The following is a 19492-nucleotide window of genomic DNA, read 5'->3' on the forward strand; positions in this document are numbered from 1 at the left end:
CCACGCCATGGTCACTGTACTGACCATGGCGTGATTATTTCTCATGTCAAAAAGAGGAACTGGCCACACATCACGACCATGCGGTAAAATAATCACACAGCCAGAGCATGACTCAGCCGACCAAAGACAAGCCTTTTCACATCACGTCTCTCTGCTCTCTATCACCACTCACTCACTCACGAGTGGAATTGTCACAGTACAAAGACAACAATCAGAGGAAGAAGGACATACAGTATATCTAGGAGCTTTGTGAACATAAAATAGCGTGAGAGACCTGTGGTAAATGGTGCATTTATAAAGCGCATTGCTTTTATCCAAAGCTCCTTACAATGCGCTTTACAATGTGCATTACATTCAACCATTCATGTGTATTCAATGCCAGGCACCAACCTGCTCATCGGGAGCAGTTAGGGGTTCAGTTATTGCTCAAGGACAATTCAGCAACACATAGGGAACCAGGGATCGAAACAATTTCCTGAAAAGTCATGGTTTCGGAAATACACGGACAGTTACGATATGTCACATGTCAGGCTAGCAGTAGTGGAAGAAGAACTAAGATTAGTTGCAATACAATGCAAAAACACTCTATTGCAAGTAAACGGCTTGTCTACTTGAGTAAAAGTAAAAAAGTATTGGCATCAAAAATATAACTTAACTCACTGAACGCCATAAACGTCTTATACGTCTTTGGACCTCGGTGCCATAAACGTCTTTTACGTCTTTTTAATTAATCAAAAGTTTTATCATTTTTTCATAATTGTAATTTCAAAAAAATCGCTCTAGAAGTTGGCCATATGCCTCCGTGACCTGAGCGATACGGCCGATTTGACTGTAGCACCAGTGTAACACAGTCCGGCGGAAAATCGGTATAGCCGAAGATTGGTTCCGGCCGTTTAAATGTTATCTAAAACGTTCGTTTATACACTTTCCCGTGCATCCCTGACGAACTATAAGTACTCAAAAAACGCAGAAAATTCTCAGGATTCCAGCGGTGCCATCCATTCTTCTCTACCTATCCTTGATCGCGATCGCCAGGGTTCCGAAGTTTTGTAGCATGCTAGCTAAAAGGCCTGGCCAAAATGTAAACAACAGGCCCAAACCAAAAAAAAGATGGACGTCTTCTTCCTTCTTCTGTTAGTTGATCAGATAGTAGGAGACCACCCTCTGGTGGTTTTCAAATGGTATTGCACTCCAGATTGCACACAGGGCCCATCACAGCACACACATATGATGATGATCAAGACATCTTACACATGTTCTATTGAAGCCCAAATCTAATGATAGGATATATATATATAAATATACATGTTTTCCTTTGTAAGAGGGGTAGTGTGGCTTTCGATAGAAGCATAGATTTATATATGTAATTTAAGTACAAAATATGATTTTGGCCCCCATAAAAAGGCAAAATTAAGCAAAATGGCTGGCACCAGTTTTGTAGATTTTGAATAAAGGGTGGCATTCACTGAGTTAAGTACCAAAGTAAAAGTAAAAAATATGATATGTCTTTCGAAAACAGCATGTCTACAATCTGAGAGCTTGTAGAGCGTCTATTTTCGAATAGTCGATGTATGAAACAGGTTTTATTTGATAAATGTATGTTTGGTAATAATAATCTGAAAATGAAAAGCAACAAAAGTTTTCAAATAACTGTAGTGGAGTAAAAAGTACATTTGCCTCTGAGATGTACTGTAGCGGTGTTAAAGTATAAAGTATTGAAAAATGGAATTAAAGTGTAATTTAATTATACCTAAGTTCAGCACTTGAGTAAATGTAGTTGCAAAAATAGCTAATAGCCAATTTACACACTGACAAGTTTGCTACTTTTGTGTGACACTACTGTATAAGTTTCATTTATGGGAAAAAAACATGAAAAGTTGAAATATTCAGATACTGTATGAGGTTTCTGCCAGACAGTAACGATAGCAAATTGGAATCACACACACACACACACACACACACACACACACACACACACACACACACACACACACACACACACACACACACACACACACACACACACACACACACACACACACACACACACTACTCTCACAGTGGGGAAATGGGAGCAAGAGTAACTTCAGCATTATGCAGAGCAGAGCTCTGCACTGACTCCTGCAGGTTATGTAAATGGAGATGAAATTATTGAAAGTTTCCATGCTCTACTTTAGGAAAGTTAAACAAAGACCTAACCTACTTCAGTGATGACATGAGTGAGCACATATGAATACATAGTTAGTAACAGAGATTGCGTCTGATTAGGTCTTTGACAAACGATACGAAGTGCTGTAGTAGTACACATGCAAACCCGTCTTGCAGACCAGAAAAAAAGACAATAACTACAAAAGCGCAGGTCTTCGGCCTGCTTACTCAGGCCTGCAGACTTTGGAAGTCAGTCATAGCCACATGGAATGGTCCACACACGGTAGCTCCCAGTGCGATGTATTTGGGCATCGGCATCCACGTTTAATGCATTGTGATGAGGAGGCTTACTGTAGATGTAAATGTCACTTGTCGACGGTAAATTGCACTTAAGGGAGCTACAAGTGTGTGTTTTCCTTCACGTTTTATTGATGGGCTTATTGACTCCTCGACACCTTGTGACACTGATGAGTCAATCACATGTTATAGGATTCTGAGGCAGCACCCGATAATGACAACATCAACAACATATTGGTTGGACAGCTTATTGCCAAGTTAGGCATAGTGTCAGTCCTGAAAAATAAACAATAAATAATAACAAATGCTTAACATAATGAACTGTAGCTGTAACAATACTTTCATTTGTAAACTACAGCTTTCAATGCATTCTGGGAATTCTCTAGGAGACTGGAAGAAATGAAGCATAGCGTTAGTTTACTCAGGACACATGAGTCTCGTCTTCCTCAGCTGTCGGTCTGATCCTTGTCCTATTCCTCATTCTCAGATGTGCTGATATTTACATCACACTGTCATAATCCAATCAGAGCTCTCACTCAGTAAGGGAGACTCCTTTAAATACGGCTTGCATTCACTATAGCTGTGCTTGTCTTTGATCCGAAGCCTTGGATCTGCTGCTGCTTAGCTGCCTCCTCCACCCCAGCCTCTACCCTTTGATCAGAGTCTGGCATAGGCTCAAATATATTACATGTGATTTTGTGTCTGCTGATTCAAGCTAATATGCCAATGTATTGCTATTGTACTACTAGTGTATGCCTATGGGGGGTTTTGCTTAAAGTTCCCTGATTTTGCATAACAAGCAAGCATGAACAAAATTCAGGGAACATCTCAGAACTTTAGGGCCAAGTTTGACTGTATTCCATCGTGGCAATAAATGTTTTTTACAACTTTTCTTTTTGTTGTAATTAATACTTTTTATTGCTTTTCAGATTTTAAGATACACTTTTAAAGAAATAGTGAACAGACCTATACAAATCTTTTGTAGTAGCAATATTTTGTACAGAAAAACAAGAACAAAGAAACAAACTTTGAGTGTTCCTGACTAAATGAAGGAAGTTTCTGTCCCCCATGACAGTACTCTGCCAGGGAGAGGTTTGAGACACAGCCAGACTGAACACAATGGATAATGCACTTAATGTAAATAAACTGCCCAGAAGTACCTAAATGCTACTGTAACATACTAATACAAGAGGCAACCAATGAGCTACATATCCTCTCTTTTCCATCACAACAACATGAAGTGCTGCCAAAACTGAGAAAGGCAGGTTGCAGCAGGTGAGGCGTGGCCGGCATCAACCAATCAGCCGAGTCATTGTTCAGCCACTCACAGCTCACATGTCGTGCAGCCCGGGTCAACGTGTTTATCTAGAGTTGCCATGGCTACAGTGCAATTACACCGATTTTCACAGAAATCGAAAACCTAAACGTCCTCTCGCACTTTTATTGTGACAGAGAGGGAAGAGGGCCCATCAAAACAAGAACATTAGTTTCTTTTTTTTTTCAGTTTGTTCTAGGTACAGTGTCTGCCAGGGAGCACATTTCAAGTACTGAGCTGCTTCGAAAAAGCATTCATTTAATTTGGGAATTCACTCATGAACTTTCTCTGATGAACCCTTACATGACTCATCATTATCATAATTGCTCACCCAATCGAGTAAGATGCATGTACGAGTTACAACATAAGTTCCCATCATCTTTGCAGGCTTGTATGCAACAAGAGAAGTAACTGTGTATGTACTCTATCAAACTAGGAAAGAGACATTCTGTGTACTTGGTGATTATTATTTTTTTGCCTTGTTGTCTTGTCCTCAAAAGCCACCAGAACCACAACCCGCCTGGACACACAATTGACAAAATGTGTCCTGAAACGACTTGCTACAGCAAGTGTAAAGCCCCATGCAGTGTAAAATCACCATGCATTCCGTAAAGATTAACTGGTAGATGAAATCAAAATGCTGCAAGTCCATGCAAATGTGTTGTTTACTGCAGAGTTGACTGATCATATAAAACAGGGAGAGAGAGAGATGGGGAGAGAGATCGTCGGGAACGCAACTGGAACCTGCGATGCACTGCCAGGCTAGTGCACTGCCAGGCTACATTGGAGACTGGCAATGTAATGCGTTGTTAAAGGGGAAAACCACCCATTTACAATATTGAACTATGTCATTAATATACCTTAGAGGAGTTGTGTGGAAATAAAAAAAAAAAAGTTCCTCCCCTTCTGTGTTGCCTCGACCAGGAGGATTGATTTGGGGGTTTGTAAATTGTAAATCACACCGGTGTGATGTCATCACAGTGTACTTTGCAATACAAACCCCAAAATCAATCTTCCAGTTCTAGGCAACAAAGAAGGGGAGGAACTTCCACACAACTCCTCTAAGGTATATTAATGACATAGTTCAATATTGAAAATGGGTGGTTTTCCCCTTTAACTTATAGATTGGCTATTTTTGCTTGAATCAGGCCTAAGTGGTCTTTGTTTCCCCTCTGTAGCATTTTATGAAATGATGACTCTGGAAAAGATGCAGGGACAATGAAGAGAGAGAGAGAGAGAGAGAGAGAGAGAGAGAGAGAGAGAGAGAGAGAGAGAGAGAGAGAGAGAGATTGAGGGGTGATGGATGAGGGACGCTGAGATGGTGAGAAGAGAAGGGATATAAACAGATGTGTAGGGAAAGAAAAGGAAAGAGGAGAGTAGAGGGGCCAGGTGACATAAAATAAAAAGAGAGCAGGGGAGGGAAGGGATGGGGGGAGAGTAGGATAGGGTTTTGTATTTTTAATGGGTGTTGGGGGCAGTGTACAGTACCTGGGCTGCTGTGTTACTTTACCTCCATGCATCATCCAGAGAGCAGCGTGTCTGCTGCCGGTCCCCAGGCGATTAATTAGCAGCAGCAGGCGGCTATAGAGGAGAGAGCTGCTGATACAAGGCTACCTAGTTCCTACACACAATGATGGATCACCACGGTGGAAAGCTCAAAGTTCAGCTATTTTACCTCATACAAAGACACTTAGTCTGGGGACAAGAGGCCTGATCTACGTCAGGTGTGCTGTACTGTACATGGACGGATGGGGGAGGAGGCTGTGTAACAACGTTGTACCTACTGTACCGTACACACTGTACTGTTTTGGGAATGGTTAAATGGTTACGTGATCAAACATGAGAAAGCGTTGCAGGTTGTGGTTTGTGTGCGGCGATCTATTTGGGGAGAGTTTACATCGCTTGCTCCTAAACACACATTAAGAGTAAGTGATGTAAAAATTGCATACATACACAGGAGGCACTTGCAAGGGAGACATTGAACTACTTACTGTCGTCTTGCATAGCTAGATGATTGGAAATCTCTGCCTATACCGATACATCTGGTGACCTCTAAATTCAATGTTGACTTTACTGCTGTCTGAACACCCCTTCTGCATAGATTCTTCCAGACAGACGCTGGGATCATTCTACTTTTGCCTACAATGGAGAGGTGTAGATATTTGGTGGCTGGAACTTAAACAAGACCTCCACTGATCTGACGATTCAATCCAGAGACCTTCTCCTGGAAGAAGGTTGAGCCCAAGGGGAAAGGCAATTCTCAGAGGTAGCCTATAGGATGTGCTGTTGCATGGTGGGAGATCGAATCATCCTCCTTGGAGGCAGGGACGTGCTGGGCCCCTGATTCAGCCCGGGAAAAAGAGTTGGAGAGGCCCTCATTTTTTATTTTTTGTTATATTTCGTCGTTGTCGGGTGGAAACCTTATATGTCCAAAACTGTTCGTTTTGTATTTATCATTTAAAAATGATTTAAACTAGTGAAAACAGCCGATCTACAAGCACACAACGCCTCGCACCGCGAGGCGTTGTGTGCTTGTAGATCTGCTGTTTTCACTACTTTTGTGCAACAGCCTTGTATGATGAAGCAGGGCTTTGCTTTGCGAAAAAAATTATAAATTTGAAACTCAGAGATACGAGGTTTCTGCCCGACAATGACGATTTACTTTGTTGGCCGCACAGCCCCCAAAATGGAACAAAGGCCGACATTTTATTTGAATTTTTTTCCTAATGGCCACCCTGGACCGGCTGGGAATGAACCGGCCGTTCGGGAGTTGTCCCGCTTTTCCCAATGGCCAGCACGTCCCTGCTTGGAGGATACAAAGATTATAAAACACCCACTGATGAACTGGACATCTAAGATTTAAGTCCACTGACGACATCATGCAAGCTTGCTGCTATTCAGTGCAGCGTGGAGCAGTCACAACTCCCACATGACATCAGGTGGGAACTGTCATAAACATAGAAAGGTTCACGTGCTCGGTGGAGTGCACATCTCTGCCAGGAAGTGTGGCCAGTTTGGAGAGTCACTCCATAGTTGGTAAATGTTTCAGACGCATGCGACCGTCAAACAGGGATGTCTGGTCAAAATAGAATATTGTGTATTTTCCCTTACAGTCATAATGTCCACTATTAGCCCACTGGTTCTCAACCATTCTCAATCTTTTTAATTTCAGAGAACATTAGGAAAACGAAGAAACAAAATAAATCGGGCGCTCTTGAGCAAAAGGAGAGCAGGGAAAGGTGTGGCTTCAGACATGTCTTTTCAAAACGGTGAAGACTACAAAGGAAAGGAGGGCAAAAGTGAGTGATCTCAGGACACAACTGCAACGGTGGTTGTTCAAACTAGCAGACCGCAGCAATTAGCAGTGCAGAACTGTGAAAATCCAACAACCTCCCAGGAGAGCTGCTGATCGAAGGTATTGAAATGGAGAATTGCAGATGATCGTGAAAGATTTCACCGTCGCAAGCATTCTGATAATGACCAGAGAGAGCTAAAGCGATATACTGTATTTGTCTGGTTGATAGCGTCATCACTTCCAATTTCTCTAGTTTAAGATGTATCCTGCCTGAGTTCTCTATCCTGATTGGATACAATTGGCATTTTTGAAAATCTACTATAATGACATCCTCCAAATAGGGATATCACACTGAAAGTGCTTAATGAAACGTTTACATATTTTACAGTTTTGGATAGAATCAAAACATCTGTAATCGGTGGGGTAGGACTCTCCAAAATCAGGATCAGCAACAGACTGAATAATATATAAGTAAGTATAAAGAAAGTATTGAAAATGTTACATACGCAAGTAAAGAAAGAGTACCTCAAAACTGTACTTTAGCACAGCACTTCAGGAAAATAATGTACTTTCCACCACTGCATGAAGCACATACTTGCTCTTCAAGCAAACAATCACAGTAGGTGTCATTATTGTCTATTGAAGGTGTGCTCTGCCTGTTACCTGTGTTTCCTAGTCCAGTAAACCCTCCCTGCGTGCAGGGTCCTGTGATTGACAGAACTGATTGGCTCTTCCACTTTTTGGTTTCTGCAAAACGCCCACCCAGCGTTTGGGGCCAGACCGGCCTGCAGAAGACACACGATAATGTGATTTCACGCAAACTGGGCTGGTTTACCAGGCTATGCATTTCCTGCACCAAATTAATAATTGAAAGAGACCCAGAATGTGACAAGTGGTGAGCCTCAGCAGTCAGCACTGTACTGCACACCCACAGTCAGACTCAGGACACTCAGCCAGAGAGAATTTTAATGACGAAAATCTCTGTCTAGGACAGCAGTACAAAGTCACAGGCAGGGTTGGATTTATTGTCTTTTTGGGGGGGGGATTCAATGTCTTCACTTTTTGATATCCTTCCTTGGTCATTCATTTTTATTGCTGGTGGTTAAATTGTCGTTGTCGGGTGGAAACCTTTTATGTCCAAAACCGTTTGCATTTATCATTTACAAAAATGTACTAAACTATAGTGAAAACAGACAATCTACAAGCACACAATGCCTCGCACCGCGAGGCGTTGTGTGCTTGTAGATCTGCTGTTTTCACTACTTTTGTGCGACGGCCTTGTCTGATAAAGCAGGGCTTTACTTCGCGAAAAAACGTACAAATTGGCAACTTGGAGATACAAGGTTTCTGCCCGACAGTGACGATATGTTTTATCCCTGTGTCTGACTAGACTGAATTAAATATACATGCTTTTTCTTTTGGGAAAAGTAGACTGATAGATAGACATGTTTGATGATATCACAATTTAACACTTGAATTAATTAAAAATGATGTACAAATAATAGCAGTCCTACAAGCTCTCTCGCTGTTTATCATACAAATACATAATAGCGCTGAAGTGCTCATACTGTCAGTATGAGCAATCCTCCAGCTAAATCCACGACAGGGTGAATGAAAACCTCACAGCCAAGGTTATCATAGTTGAGATAGTTTTCATTAGTTTCTGTTTTAATTTCATTTTGTCTTCACGTTTTTCAATTTCAGTTTATAGCTTTAATTAGTTTTTAACCTGGAATTGCTAATTTAGTTCTTATGGGGAGATACTGGTCTGACTGCGCTCCAGCTGGATGCAAAAGGCTGGTAAAGGCACTGGGAAAATCAATCTTTTAGCATCTCGCACCTACAGTACAGCAGATACACACACATGCCCTGTTTGTGTTTTTGTGTGTGTGTGTGTGTGTGTGTGTGTGTGTGTGTGTGTGTGTGTGTGTGTGTGTGTGTGTGTGTGTGTGTGTGCGTGTGTGTGTGAGTGTGTGTGTGTGTGTGTGTGTGTGTGTGTGTGTGTGTGTGTGTGTGTGTGTGTGTGTGTGTGCGCGTGCGCGCGTGCACTGTGCGTGTGCGTGTGTGTGTGTGTGTGTGTGTGTGGCTATAGAGCGAAATGCTGTAAGTGTAAATATGATTACAATGTACCAACCACACAGCAAAAATGGTGCACTGCTTTGCAATATCTACAATAAAAGACAGCATGTTTGTTTTCAACAGCAGGAAAATAGCGCATATACTGTACTGCAACCTCAGCACATTTAGTTTTATGTCAACTGAATGTCACAGTGAAAATATATAGCGCAAATAACACAAAGCAATCCTCCATGGAAATAACAGGACATTGCACGTCTCGTTTATCATTCACTTTCAGGTTTTATAGATTCAATGAAAATGGCAAGGAATCCATCTGAAGAAAAGCACGGCGTAATGGACAGTGCTGAATTTCCCTGTGGGCTGGCAAGATCTGAGGTGTTACGCTGTCATTTTGGCTGAGTCAGCTAGTGTACGCTAGAAGCAGGTTTTTGGGGGGATGAGGGAATGGGCGAAGTAATACGAATGCCCTCAATTGAGGTCAGAAACAGAACCTAATAATTACTAGCAGTGGTGGAAGAAGTACTCAATACAAATACAAAATACTGTTAAGTAAAAGGTCTGCTGATTTACAAGCTTAATTAAAGCATATTGTAATGTGACGCCCTGTGAGCTTGTAGATCAGCTATGCAAGGGTAATTATTGAGAAATAAACCCAGACCGGGTGATTAGACCCCCACCCATAGCGGAGCGGTCTAATCACCCTGTCAGAGTTTATTTCTCAATAATGATCCACTCCCCATTGATTATCCCGCTTATTACAGGGCTACTTAATGATGAAATTAATACATTGACCAAAAAGTAACAACAAAACAAAGGATTTCATTGCTTATGGTAATGAAAGTAGTCCATTCATTTATGCCAGGTGCGTGTGTCCAGTGCAACACGTTGCTTCAGAAAACAAAAAGTGTTGATAAAATAGAATCAATATTCTTAGTTACTGCATTGTCTATTTCTCATGTCAAATGCTTTCAATACAATTCCAGAGAACAAAGTTTAGCTATAAATGACGTCTTGTGTTTGTTTACTTGGCTGCCATGTTGGACATGGCGCAGAATCAAGCAGTGCATTTGGTATGGGTCTTTGATTAGACAGCGTTCTGTTATTGAGATCAGTGGTCATTATTCAAAAATAACAGACAGATGAATTCAGGGATTGACCAATCAGAATCAAGCGTTCAAGCAAGCTGTGTGTGTAATAATTTCAAATAAGATAGCCTAAGTATAAAATAAGGCTTAAGTGGTAAATGTATGCTTCGTATTAATAATCAGAATCCACAAGTAACTAAAGCTGGCAAATGACTGTACTAGAGTAAAAAAGTACAATTAGTGTTAATGGAGTAGAAGTATAAAAACTGAAATACTTCAAAGTTGTACTCAAATAAAGGTACTTCATTACTGTCCACCGCTGGGAATACGAGTGCCCTCAATTGAGGTCAGAACCTAATTACTAGAGACTTTAGGAGTGCTGAGTGATGACTGAGTGGGACGATCGATCTTCATAAATCAATAGAGTGATCATGAAGACCAGTAGAGCTCTGAGACACTTTGTTTTCGTTCTCGCCATCACCGACAATTCACACACACGCACGCACGCGCGCACAGCCGCACGCGCGCACAGCCGCACACGCACGCACACGCACACACACACACACACACACACACACACACACACACACACACACACACACACACACACACACAAACACCACGTGCAATGACGCACAAGCATGCGTGCACACTGCACACAACCTCAAACAAAGCTGTTAGCCACTGGATCGCTATTGTAAAGTGAGCAAAATTCAACCAAAATACCAGATCTACAAGCTCTTACAGATCAGCTATGGTTTACTTGGTTCATTAAACCAAGCTTTATTGTTGTTGTTTTCCTCATGAATTAAACTTGACATAAAAAGTTAAAAACTTAACTTGCAATAAAATGTCAAACCTGTGTCATCTGGGATCACTGTCATACACGTGCTTGTCATGCTAACACCATAGCCAGACATGGTGACACATTAACTCACAGACTAAGAGCTTTTCAACGGAGACAAAAAGGACACCTGTTCATTAAGGGGGGCTGAGAGGTGAGTAACTGTGTGTGTGCGTGTGCATGCGCGTGCTGCATATGTGCGTGCATGTGTGTGCATGTGATGCAAGTGCACGTTGCGCATTCCGGGAAACAGAAGGTGAACTCGCTCACCCACCTCACAAACCTCTGTATAATGCGGTTTTGGCTGATCAGCATCTCCCCCACCCATCATCCTATCCTCTTGGCAGTGGAGAGGATAAAACAACAACTTAGGGCAGCCATTCCTGAGTAATTCCTTATTTGCGACCGTAGGTCGAGGTTTACTATCAGAACCATCACAGCAGGTAACGCCTGACACTGTGGTTCCCCTGACACATCACAGTGACGTCACAGGTGACATCACAGTGATGTCAGATACTCAGAGCAGGGATCTCCATATATGGGCATAAAAGGGATTCTGTAGGGATCTCCATATATGGGCATTAAAGGGATTGTATCCCAGATGGTGCCCTGTTAGGAGAACCACACTAACAGAATCCATATATGGCCAAGACAGATGGCGCGACCTAGCTTTTCGCCCTTGGGCATCTTACTGGTACTTATTACAAGAAATAATTGCCGGACATTGTAATGATAAGCAGCCCACCCGTCTCAACCACTATCTCAACCGCCTGTTGGCTGCTCGGTTTTTTCAACATTTTACAAGTGGGCACAGTCTGTGACTGTGTGAGGCTGTGGAGAGGCTTCCTCAAAATGAAAACGCGAAAACCGCAAGCAAGATGCGCTATGTTTTTGTTTTATTAACAACAGCGTCACATTTGACACTGTGACTTCCTCCTACAATATAACATACATACCTCATGGAAGCTGAAATATAGTGCAATATAGTGTAAATTGCGCATACAATAATGTACTACCTGCATCTTTCGTTACCCTTATTTTAAATGGAACCATACTTAAAAATAGCTGTTGGGTTTCAAATGTTGCAATCAGACAACTGAAGGGGTCAAACGAGATAAGGAGAAATGTTGATAATCCCCCTCCATACATGTGCTGTCCTTCATTGCTGTTCCACATCAGAAACAGTGTACTGTAGCTTTTCTGTAGAGTGTCTTAAAACTCAAACAGATGGCAATTAATTAATGGAGAGAGATAGCAAACACTCCACTGTCTATCGCCAGAAATGACTAAATGTCCGAGACAAATATGTCAAAGCGCGTCACAGATTGATGGAAAATAAACAGCAGTGACAAATACAATTCCAGAGCCATTGAGATAGTTGCGTCAAGGACGAGTCAGAAATGCCACATTTGTGGGGCGATGGAGAGCGAACGCAGATGGCAAAACTCTCAAATCTCAATGGCTCTGGGAAAATATAATATTAATGTAAACTGTACAATTTCTGGGTTTGTTCTTTAAGTGAAAGTGAAATTGGTAACTAGAAACAAAATAATAACTACGGTACATGATTGGATCCATTTGGAACACAAGAACACAGTTCTTTTTTTTCCATTTCCTGAAAAGCAATGGTTTTGATTATACAAGGATATTCCACCTGGCAGCGTGCCCACGTGAGCCCCCGATCGCCACCCTCCTCATCCTGTCTCACCCTCTCAGTACATCAGTCCCTCCTCATCACCACCTCTCCCATCACTCTCTGTACATCAGTCCCTCATCAGCACCTCTCCCATCACTCTGTCCACATCACCACAGCACAGCACAGCACAGCACAGCCCACTGATGGACACACAGTGATTACTGGCCTCGTTAAGAGAGATCAATCACTACGTCGGGTAGAAACCGTCCACAAGCGTAACTTTTCAGAAAACGGAAAGAAATAAAATAAACTGTGTTCCAAAGGATCCATTGTAACTACATTGGATTGAACGGATAAAAAGCATGAACAAGAAGGTTTCTTTTTTTTTGTCACAAGCTCCTGTTCATGGTTTTCATCGGTGCAATATTTAATCAAAACCAACAGACAAACTTCACCACTTTCGATTTTCTAATTGTATCAAGAATAGCGAAAAATCAACGTGATCTATTATTTAAACCGCTTTTGCATGGCACTCTTGTAGACCAAAGTAGGCCATTCATGTACGAAACAACAAAACAATCTGAAATATTGCCACTGGCGGGCATAAACCTTGTATCTCCAAGTTTCAAATGTGTACGTTTCTTTCGTAAAGTAAAGCCCTGCTTCATCATACAAAACTGTCGCACAAGACTTGTGAAAATAGCAGATCGTCTATTTTCACTAGTTTAAATCATTTTTAAAATGATGAATACAGTTTTGGACATACAAGGTTTCCACCCGACAACAACGATATGGAGATACAAGGTTTCTGCCTGACAGCGACGACAGGCAACATGAACAGGCGCCGGCGGAGTGCCACGTCTGGGGACTTACAGGGGGGTCAGCGGATCCTCTGACCTTCACACAAGTAGAGCAGAACCCAATCTGCCAGCGCGTGTCACCAAGACATGCCACCCGCTGGGCCGCTTTTCACACTAAGTAATGACGCTCAACCCTCCTCCAATAGCTCTTAAACACACGCTGAAAAAAGTGGAGTAGTCGATCGAAAAAGTAAAGCAACAAAACAAAAGCGAATAGCAACCTGGAGTCCCGTTAATCGCCAGAAGTGTTTTGCTTTAAAGCATTTACAGCCAAAATACTATAGAGAAAGGCTAGAGAAAAAGCAGACTGCTCTTCAATACAGGAGACAATTACCCATTCACAGCTTTCCCTTTTTACACACGCACACGACAATTACCCATTCACAGCTTTCCCTTTTTACACACGCACACGCACGCACGCACGCACGCACGCACGCACGCACGCACACACACACACACACACACACACACACAGACAGACAGACAGACAGACAGACATAATGTACTCGAAAATAGTGGGTGTACAGTACACATACAAACACCAAAACACTGCAATAATAGAAACAGCAAGTCTTTTGCTCTTCATTTCCCTTTTCACACGTGTATTTTCACACATTCAGTACATACTGTACACAAAAATAAAATGATGTACAGTACAGCACACACACACGCGCGTCACACGACACATGCTCACGTGCTTTTGAAGTGATATGCCACGTTCTGTATCGGTAAAAATGACATTCTAATCAAGAACTTGACAAATTGCAAACTGCAAGAAAGGGAGAATAAATCAAACTTGTTGCAGGCGAGGGAGGTTAGCAGCGGGGACAGCAAAGCTATTACAGTTACTTACAAGGTGAACTGAAATGACTACAGTATAATATGGGTAATTACATCTCCAGCAGCATGCAGTCACAAAGATACAGCGGAAGTGGTGCCATAACAACAGGGGAAAAAGTTATTTAAAAAAGAGAGAGACATACAGTGTACAGTATCACAGGAACCCTGTTACCTAGGAAAGGAAAGATAAGGAGATAACAGAGCTACATTGTTGTGCACTGTTTTCACCTCCAGGAGAGCACTCTGTAGAGTTCATCGCCCTTGGAGACGTGTTGAACATAGTTAAAAGAAAAACTGTTTTCAGCACCGCGGACAGTGACCTGGTAACCTGCGCAACTGCATTATTGGTTAGACATGTGCATTCATTCATGATATTCATCTTGCCAACATGTTACCACCTCCCCTTTGGCCTTAAACTTTAGACTTGTAAAATGATAGACAATAACAATAATCTTAGCGGCAAAGTAAAGAAGTTGTCTGAGTCCGTGGTATTCACACCAGAACAAGTTGGAAACGGGAGGAAAGTAGAAACTGGGGAGGGAGAAGATGAAGCAGTGTTACAACTCATGATGTTCGGCGGCAGAGAGACAGCCACAGAGACAGCATACAGTACAGTATATAGAGGGACAGAAGAGACCAACAGAAAGACAGACTGTGTGATGGCTTGCTCAGCGCAGTGTTTCCCAACCTGCAGGGTCCAATCACAGGGAGGGAGCATAGGGTATTGAAGGAGAAGTATACTCTGTCGGGCAGAAACTTTGTATCTCCAACTTTCACATTTGTACGTTTTTTCGTAAACTAAAGCCCTGCTTCATCATACAAGACCGTCTCAACAAAACTAGTGAAAATAGCAGATCTACAAGCACACAACGCCTTGCGGTGCAAGGCGGTGTGTGCTTGTAGATCGTCTATTTTCACTATTTTAGATCATTTTTTTAATGATAAATGCAAAACATTTTGGACATACAGTACAAGGTTTCCACCCGACAACAACAATATAGTGCTTAAGTCGTTAACTTGTTTGAAAGACACAAGATTGTGAGCGTGCGTGCGAGCACTTGGGGTGGTGGGAGACTCTCAGCTTGTGTCAGATATGTACCGGTAGGATCCAAGCTAAACGAAAGGCAGAGTGAAAGGTTGGGACCCACTGGGCTCAGCAGGCTGAGGTGAGACCTTACCTGTTTGGCTGAGCTGAGAGGTGCTCCTGCTCTTCCGCGACATGCCAACGATGGCCTGCATTTTGGCACCAATGCTGGAGCGCCTCTTCTTTTCGCCGTCCGCCCCCAACGAGACAACCCCGGTGTCCGACTGGCTGCCGTCCGTCTTCTCCAGGTTGCACATGTCGCCGCTGACACTCGTGCTCTTGGTCATGTTCATCCCGCCGCCGCCCGACGGCCCCGTCTGCCTGTTTTTCATTTTGGATGCAAAGTCACTGTCAGCCACCGCCATTTTGACAGGGAGGCAGGCAAGGACAGAGGGAGAGGGAGAGGGAGAGGGAGAGGGAGAGGGAGAGGAGAGGAGAGGAGAGGAGAGGAGAGGAGAGTAGAGGAGAGGAGTAAAGGATGGAATGAAGGAAAGGGAAATGGATAGAGTTCAGGTACAGGAAGTCATGACTCATGAGCTGTTGGGTTTGGTTTCACAGTGGGGTCTGTGGTTCTAAATCAGTGGTTCTCAAACGTTCCAGGACCCCCATAAATCTGAGAGCAGCACTGCAAATGGGACTTGTGGTTCCATTTGCACCGTTCTCAGAGATACAGACCTGTAAGAGTCCATTTGAACCCTCTCGAGGAACCCTGAGGGACCCCTGGACCCCACTCTGAGAACCACTGTGAAATATTAGTAATACATGCAGCAGATCTCTGTTCCAAAATGGTACATGCAGTGTGTGAGATGATGACGGATTTCACAAGCGCTGTGGACCTTACACATGCCATGGAGACTTGAGTTCAATATCGTATTTGTCGCATTCCTAAGACAAAAATGTGATATTAGTAAATTTACCCCCATTATCCGGAATCGATAGGAGAAGATTTATTGTAATCAAATTGTTGTCTTAGGAATGTGACAAATGCAAAACATATTATTGAACTCAAGTCTCCATGGCATGAGTAATCAATAGAAAAAAGGTCATTTTGGGGTGAACTACTCCTTTAAGTTACCTGAGGAAGATTTGAGGTAGAATTATACCTTAGTTATATTGCCATTATGTTGCTCACCAAAATACCAGATCTACAAGCTCTTACGGATCAGCTATGGTTATGATATGTTCTGACATATTGGATGTTATAAAGAGTCATGATGCCATGACTCATGACAAATGGCATCTATTGTTTAGGGTTCTTCTTGGTCCCATTCCTCTTATCTTATATACTGTAACTAAGCTCTCTCTCTTTCCCCAAAGAACTACCTTACAACACCCTGAAAGTTTAATGTACTTCACCCATGAGAAGTATCTGTTTGCATTAAAAATGTATTGCTGTTGGGCAGAAACCTTGTATGTCCATATTATGACCTTTTGTGTGTGTGTGTGTGTGTGTGTGTGTGTGTGTGTGTGTGTGTGTGTGTGTGTGTGTGTGTGTGTGTGTGTGTGTGTGTGTGTTTCTTTTTTAATGCCTTACTTGATCATACTACAACGTTACAGAAATATATCAAAAGTAGCAGATCTATACAAGCTTGAAACCTTCGAGCTTGTAGATCTGCTACTTCTGCAATCTTTTTATTTGAATTCTGAAAAGTAACATTTTCCACCCGACAGTCCTTCAGGATTCTCCTCACAATCTAGAAAGTAACTAAATACATTTACTCAAGTACTGTAGCCTTTTAATCCACTACAATTATTTGACAAATGTAGTCAAGCTATTTCGTAGATTTAGATTACAAAACATGAATACTTTTCTACTTACTTCAGCTATCTGAAAATAGTCTATCAACAAGCTCACAATGCATCAAATCGTGTTGAGAGCCTGAAGATCTGTTATATGAGTAATGATTCTTCCACCACTGCTGATTCTAACGTGAAAAATCGTCCAGATTACATATAAAATGACAACTCATCATTCGCCTCACAATTCAATTTCTCTCCCTGCAGGAAAGAGAGAAAAACGGGCACGAATGAAGTGTCCGAGCGTGAGCGTGAGTGTGACGTTCAACTTTAAAGGGACAAATTACATCCTATATCACAGACATTCACAGAGTATTATTAAAGGCATGATTACTACGTGTAAAAGATCATCCTCAGGCTATACATTTAATAACGTTGTCTGACCTCAACCACTCGACTGTCCTATAAAGACAACTAATAGAGAAGGACATGCTGATTATAATGGGGGGGGGGGGGGGGGGGTGCACACTATGATGATTAGAGGCCTGCCTCCTTCAATTAGTTCAAATAGGCTCCTCTAAATCCTTCTCATTCAAACTTTAGACATTTGTGATCTATTCCACTGCCTATAGGCCTAATATATCTTTGTCATAACCGATTGTACTTGAGAAGTTCAAAAATGACAACGTTGTTCAGCACACATGAAGAACATACTGTACGTTGCAGTGGTCAGTGGTCCTCATACGGACATGGATGTGAGGCTTCTACCTACAAGACACAGAACCCCTGTCTGCATATTACACGTTCCATACTGTATCTAATAACTGTTAAAACCGTTTAATGCATCCTCATTCTGTTCCATAAACTAGCAAGCTAATTCAGGCGAATAGACTTGGCAAATCAATAAAGTATTGACTGTGACCTGCGTAACCTCAATTAAGCATACGATCAGTGTGTTGCTGGTGTTCAAGCCACAACAGTTGTCACTTGCAATGAACAAAGCTTGTTTGGATGAAATGTAGTGTTGATGTGCTCTGTGAGGCTTTGGAATTAAAGGAGCTATAGTCAACCTTTTCTTTAAAATAAAAATAATGTTTCGAAAATATTGTATAAAAAATAAGCTTCATATATGTGTTTCTATTCAAAAATGACCACAAAAAGCGTAAAATAATGATAAAATAATCATTTGGGCCATTGTCAGACCGACACTTTGTTTACATTCTAGTCTATAGACTAGGATGTAAACAAAGTGTTGGCTCTACAATGAAAAAGTTGACTATAGCTCCTTTAAGTTGAGAAATGTTCATAGGATTGAATAAAATGTAATTTTGTCCAAACTGTGTGGTAGAGGATGTTAATACAATATATAACTTATACAATTATGGTGGTTGTATTTTGTCTCCTTGCTCTTCTATTGAGACATTTAGATAGTGTCAAAGGGCTAGACACACAGGATCAGACACACGTTTTGACCTGACGGTCAAGATTCATGTTATCCCCTGAGCAAGCAGGCAGGCTCTATTAGCTCAATGGTAAAACATGTCATGGCACTTGTGCAGGAAACCGGGTTCAAATCCGATGTAGAAGAGGAAAGTTACATAAAGATCAGTGGCAAAGAGCATAAATAATAAATGAGTGGTCTAGTACATGTAGTGCATATGCTATTTGTACTTTAATTTGTATCGGTACATTTCAGCGTAGTTTGTAAAAGTAGGTAGACTGCGATTTATACGGTAATCAAAAAAGGTTTTAGGTACAATAACAAAGTACTGTAGATCCACTCATTTGTACACGCTCAGAGTTATGAGGGGTCCGTGGCCGAAGATGCATTTCAAACTGGGGGTTCCTTGATATTTAAGGGTTTGAGAACCACTGTTCTATATCAAAATGTGTAAATATTTAATCAAATGTATTTAAACACAGATAAAAGAGATAGATATTCTCCCATTTCAGGGAGGAGAGGGAATCATTTTGTTCAACATGAGAGGGCTGGCCCTGCTGTTGGCACCGCAGTGCTCCAGATGTACTCTAAAACAATGTGCACACCTCATACATCAGCTTCTAAAGCTCACTGTTTATGCCCAGGCCTGCAGCGCCGGTGGGCTCTGCTGTGTATCAGCCCCAACTTTAAAACATAAATATTGAATGCTTATGGAAGGATTAGTGGCATTGATCAGTTAAGGCACCCCAGAAGCTTTGAAGTAGAAATCAAGAGCCTTCTCCGCTGCCGGCAATATCCATGGGCCAGCAGCGTGAAGGTGACATTCTAAAA

The 19492-nt window shown here is 42.0% G+C and overlaps 1 protein-coding gene across 9 annotated transcripts in view; it reads right to left on the bottom strand.

Annotated features, from left to right (window-relative positions):
- Positions 1-19492, bottom strand: part of rims2a (regulating synaptic membrane exocytosis 2a) — a 272468-nt gene that overhangs the window by 18161 nt on the left and 234815 nt on the right. For 8 of the 9 annotated variants that reach the window (XM_080750629.1, XM_080750627.1, XM_080750630.1 and 5 more), the window contains one exon: positions 15578-15831. In XM_080750629.1, the coding sequence (XP_080606755.1) occupies positions 15578-15831 (254 nt within the window). The remainder of the gene's footprint in view (positions 1-15577; positions 15832-19492) is intronic. The other variant, XM_080750628.1, reaches the window with a different exon arrangement.

The sequence above is a fragment of the Nannobrachium achirus genome (genome assembly GCF_963921795.1).
Source record: "Nannobrachium achirus genome assembly, chromosome: 2".
Lineage (NCBI taxonomy): Eukaryota > Metazoa > Chordata > Actinopteri > Myctophiformes > Myctophidae > Nannobrachium > Nannobrachium achirus.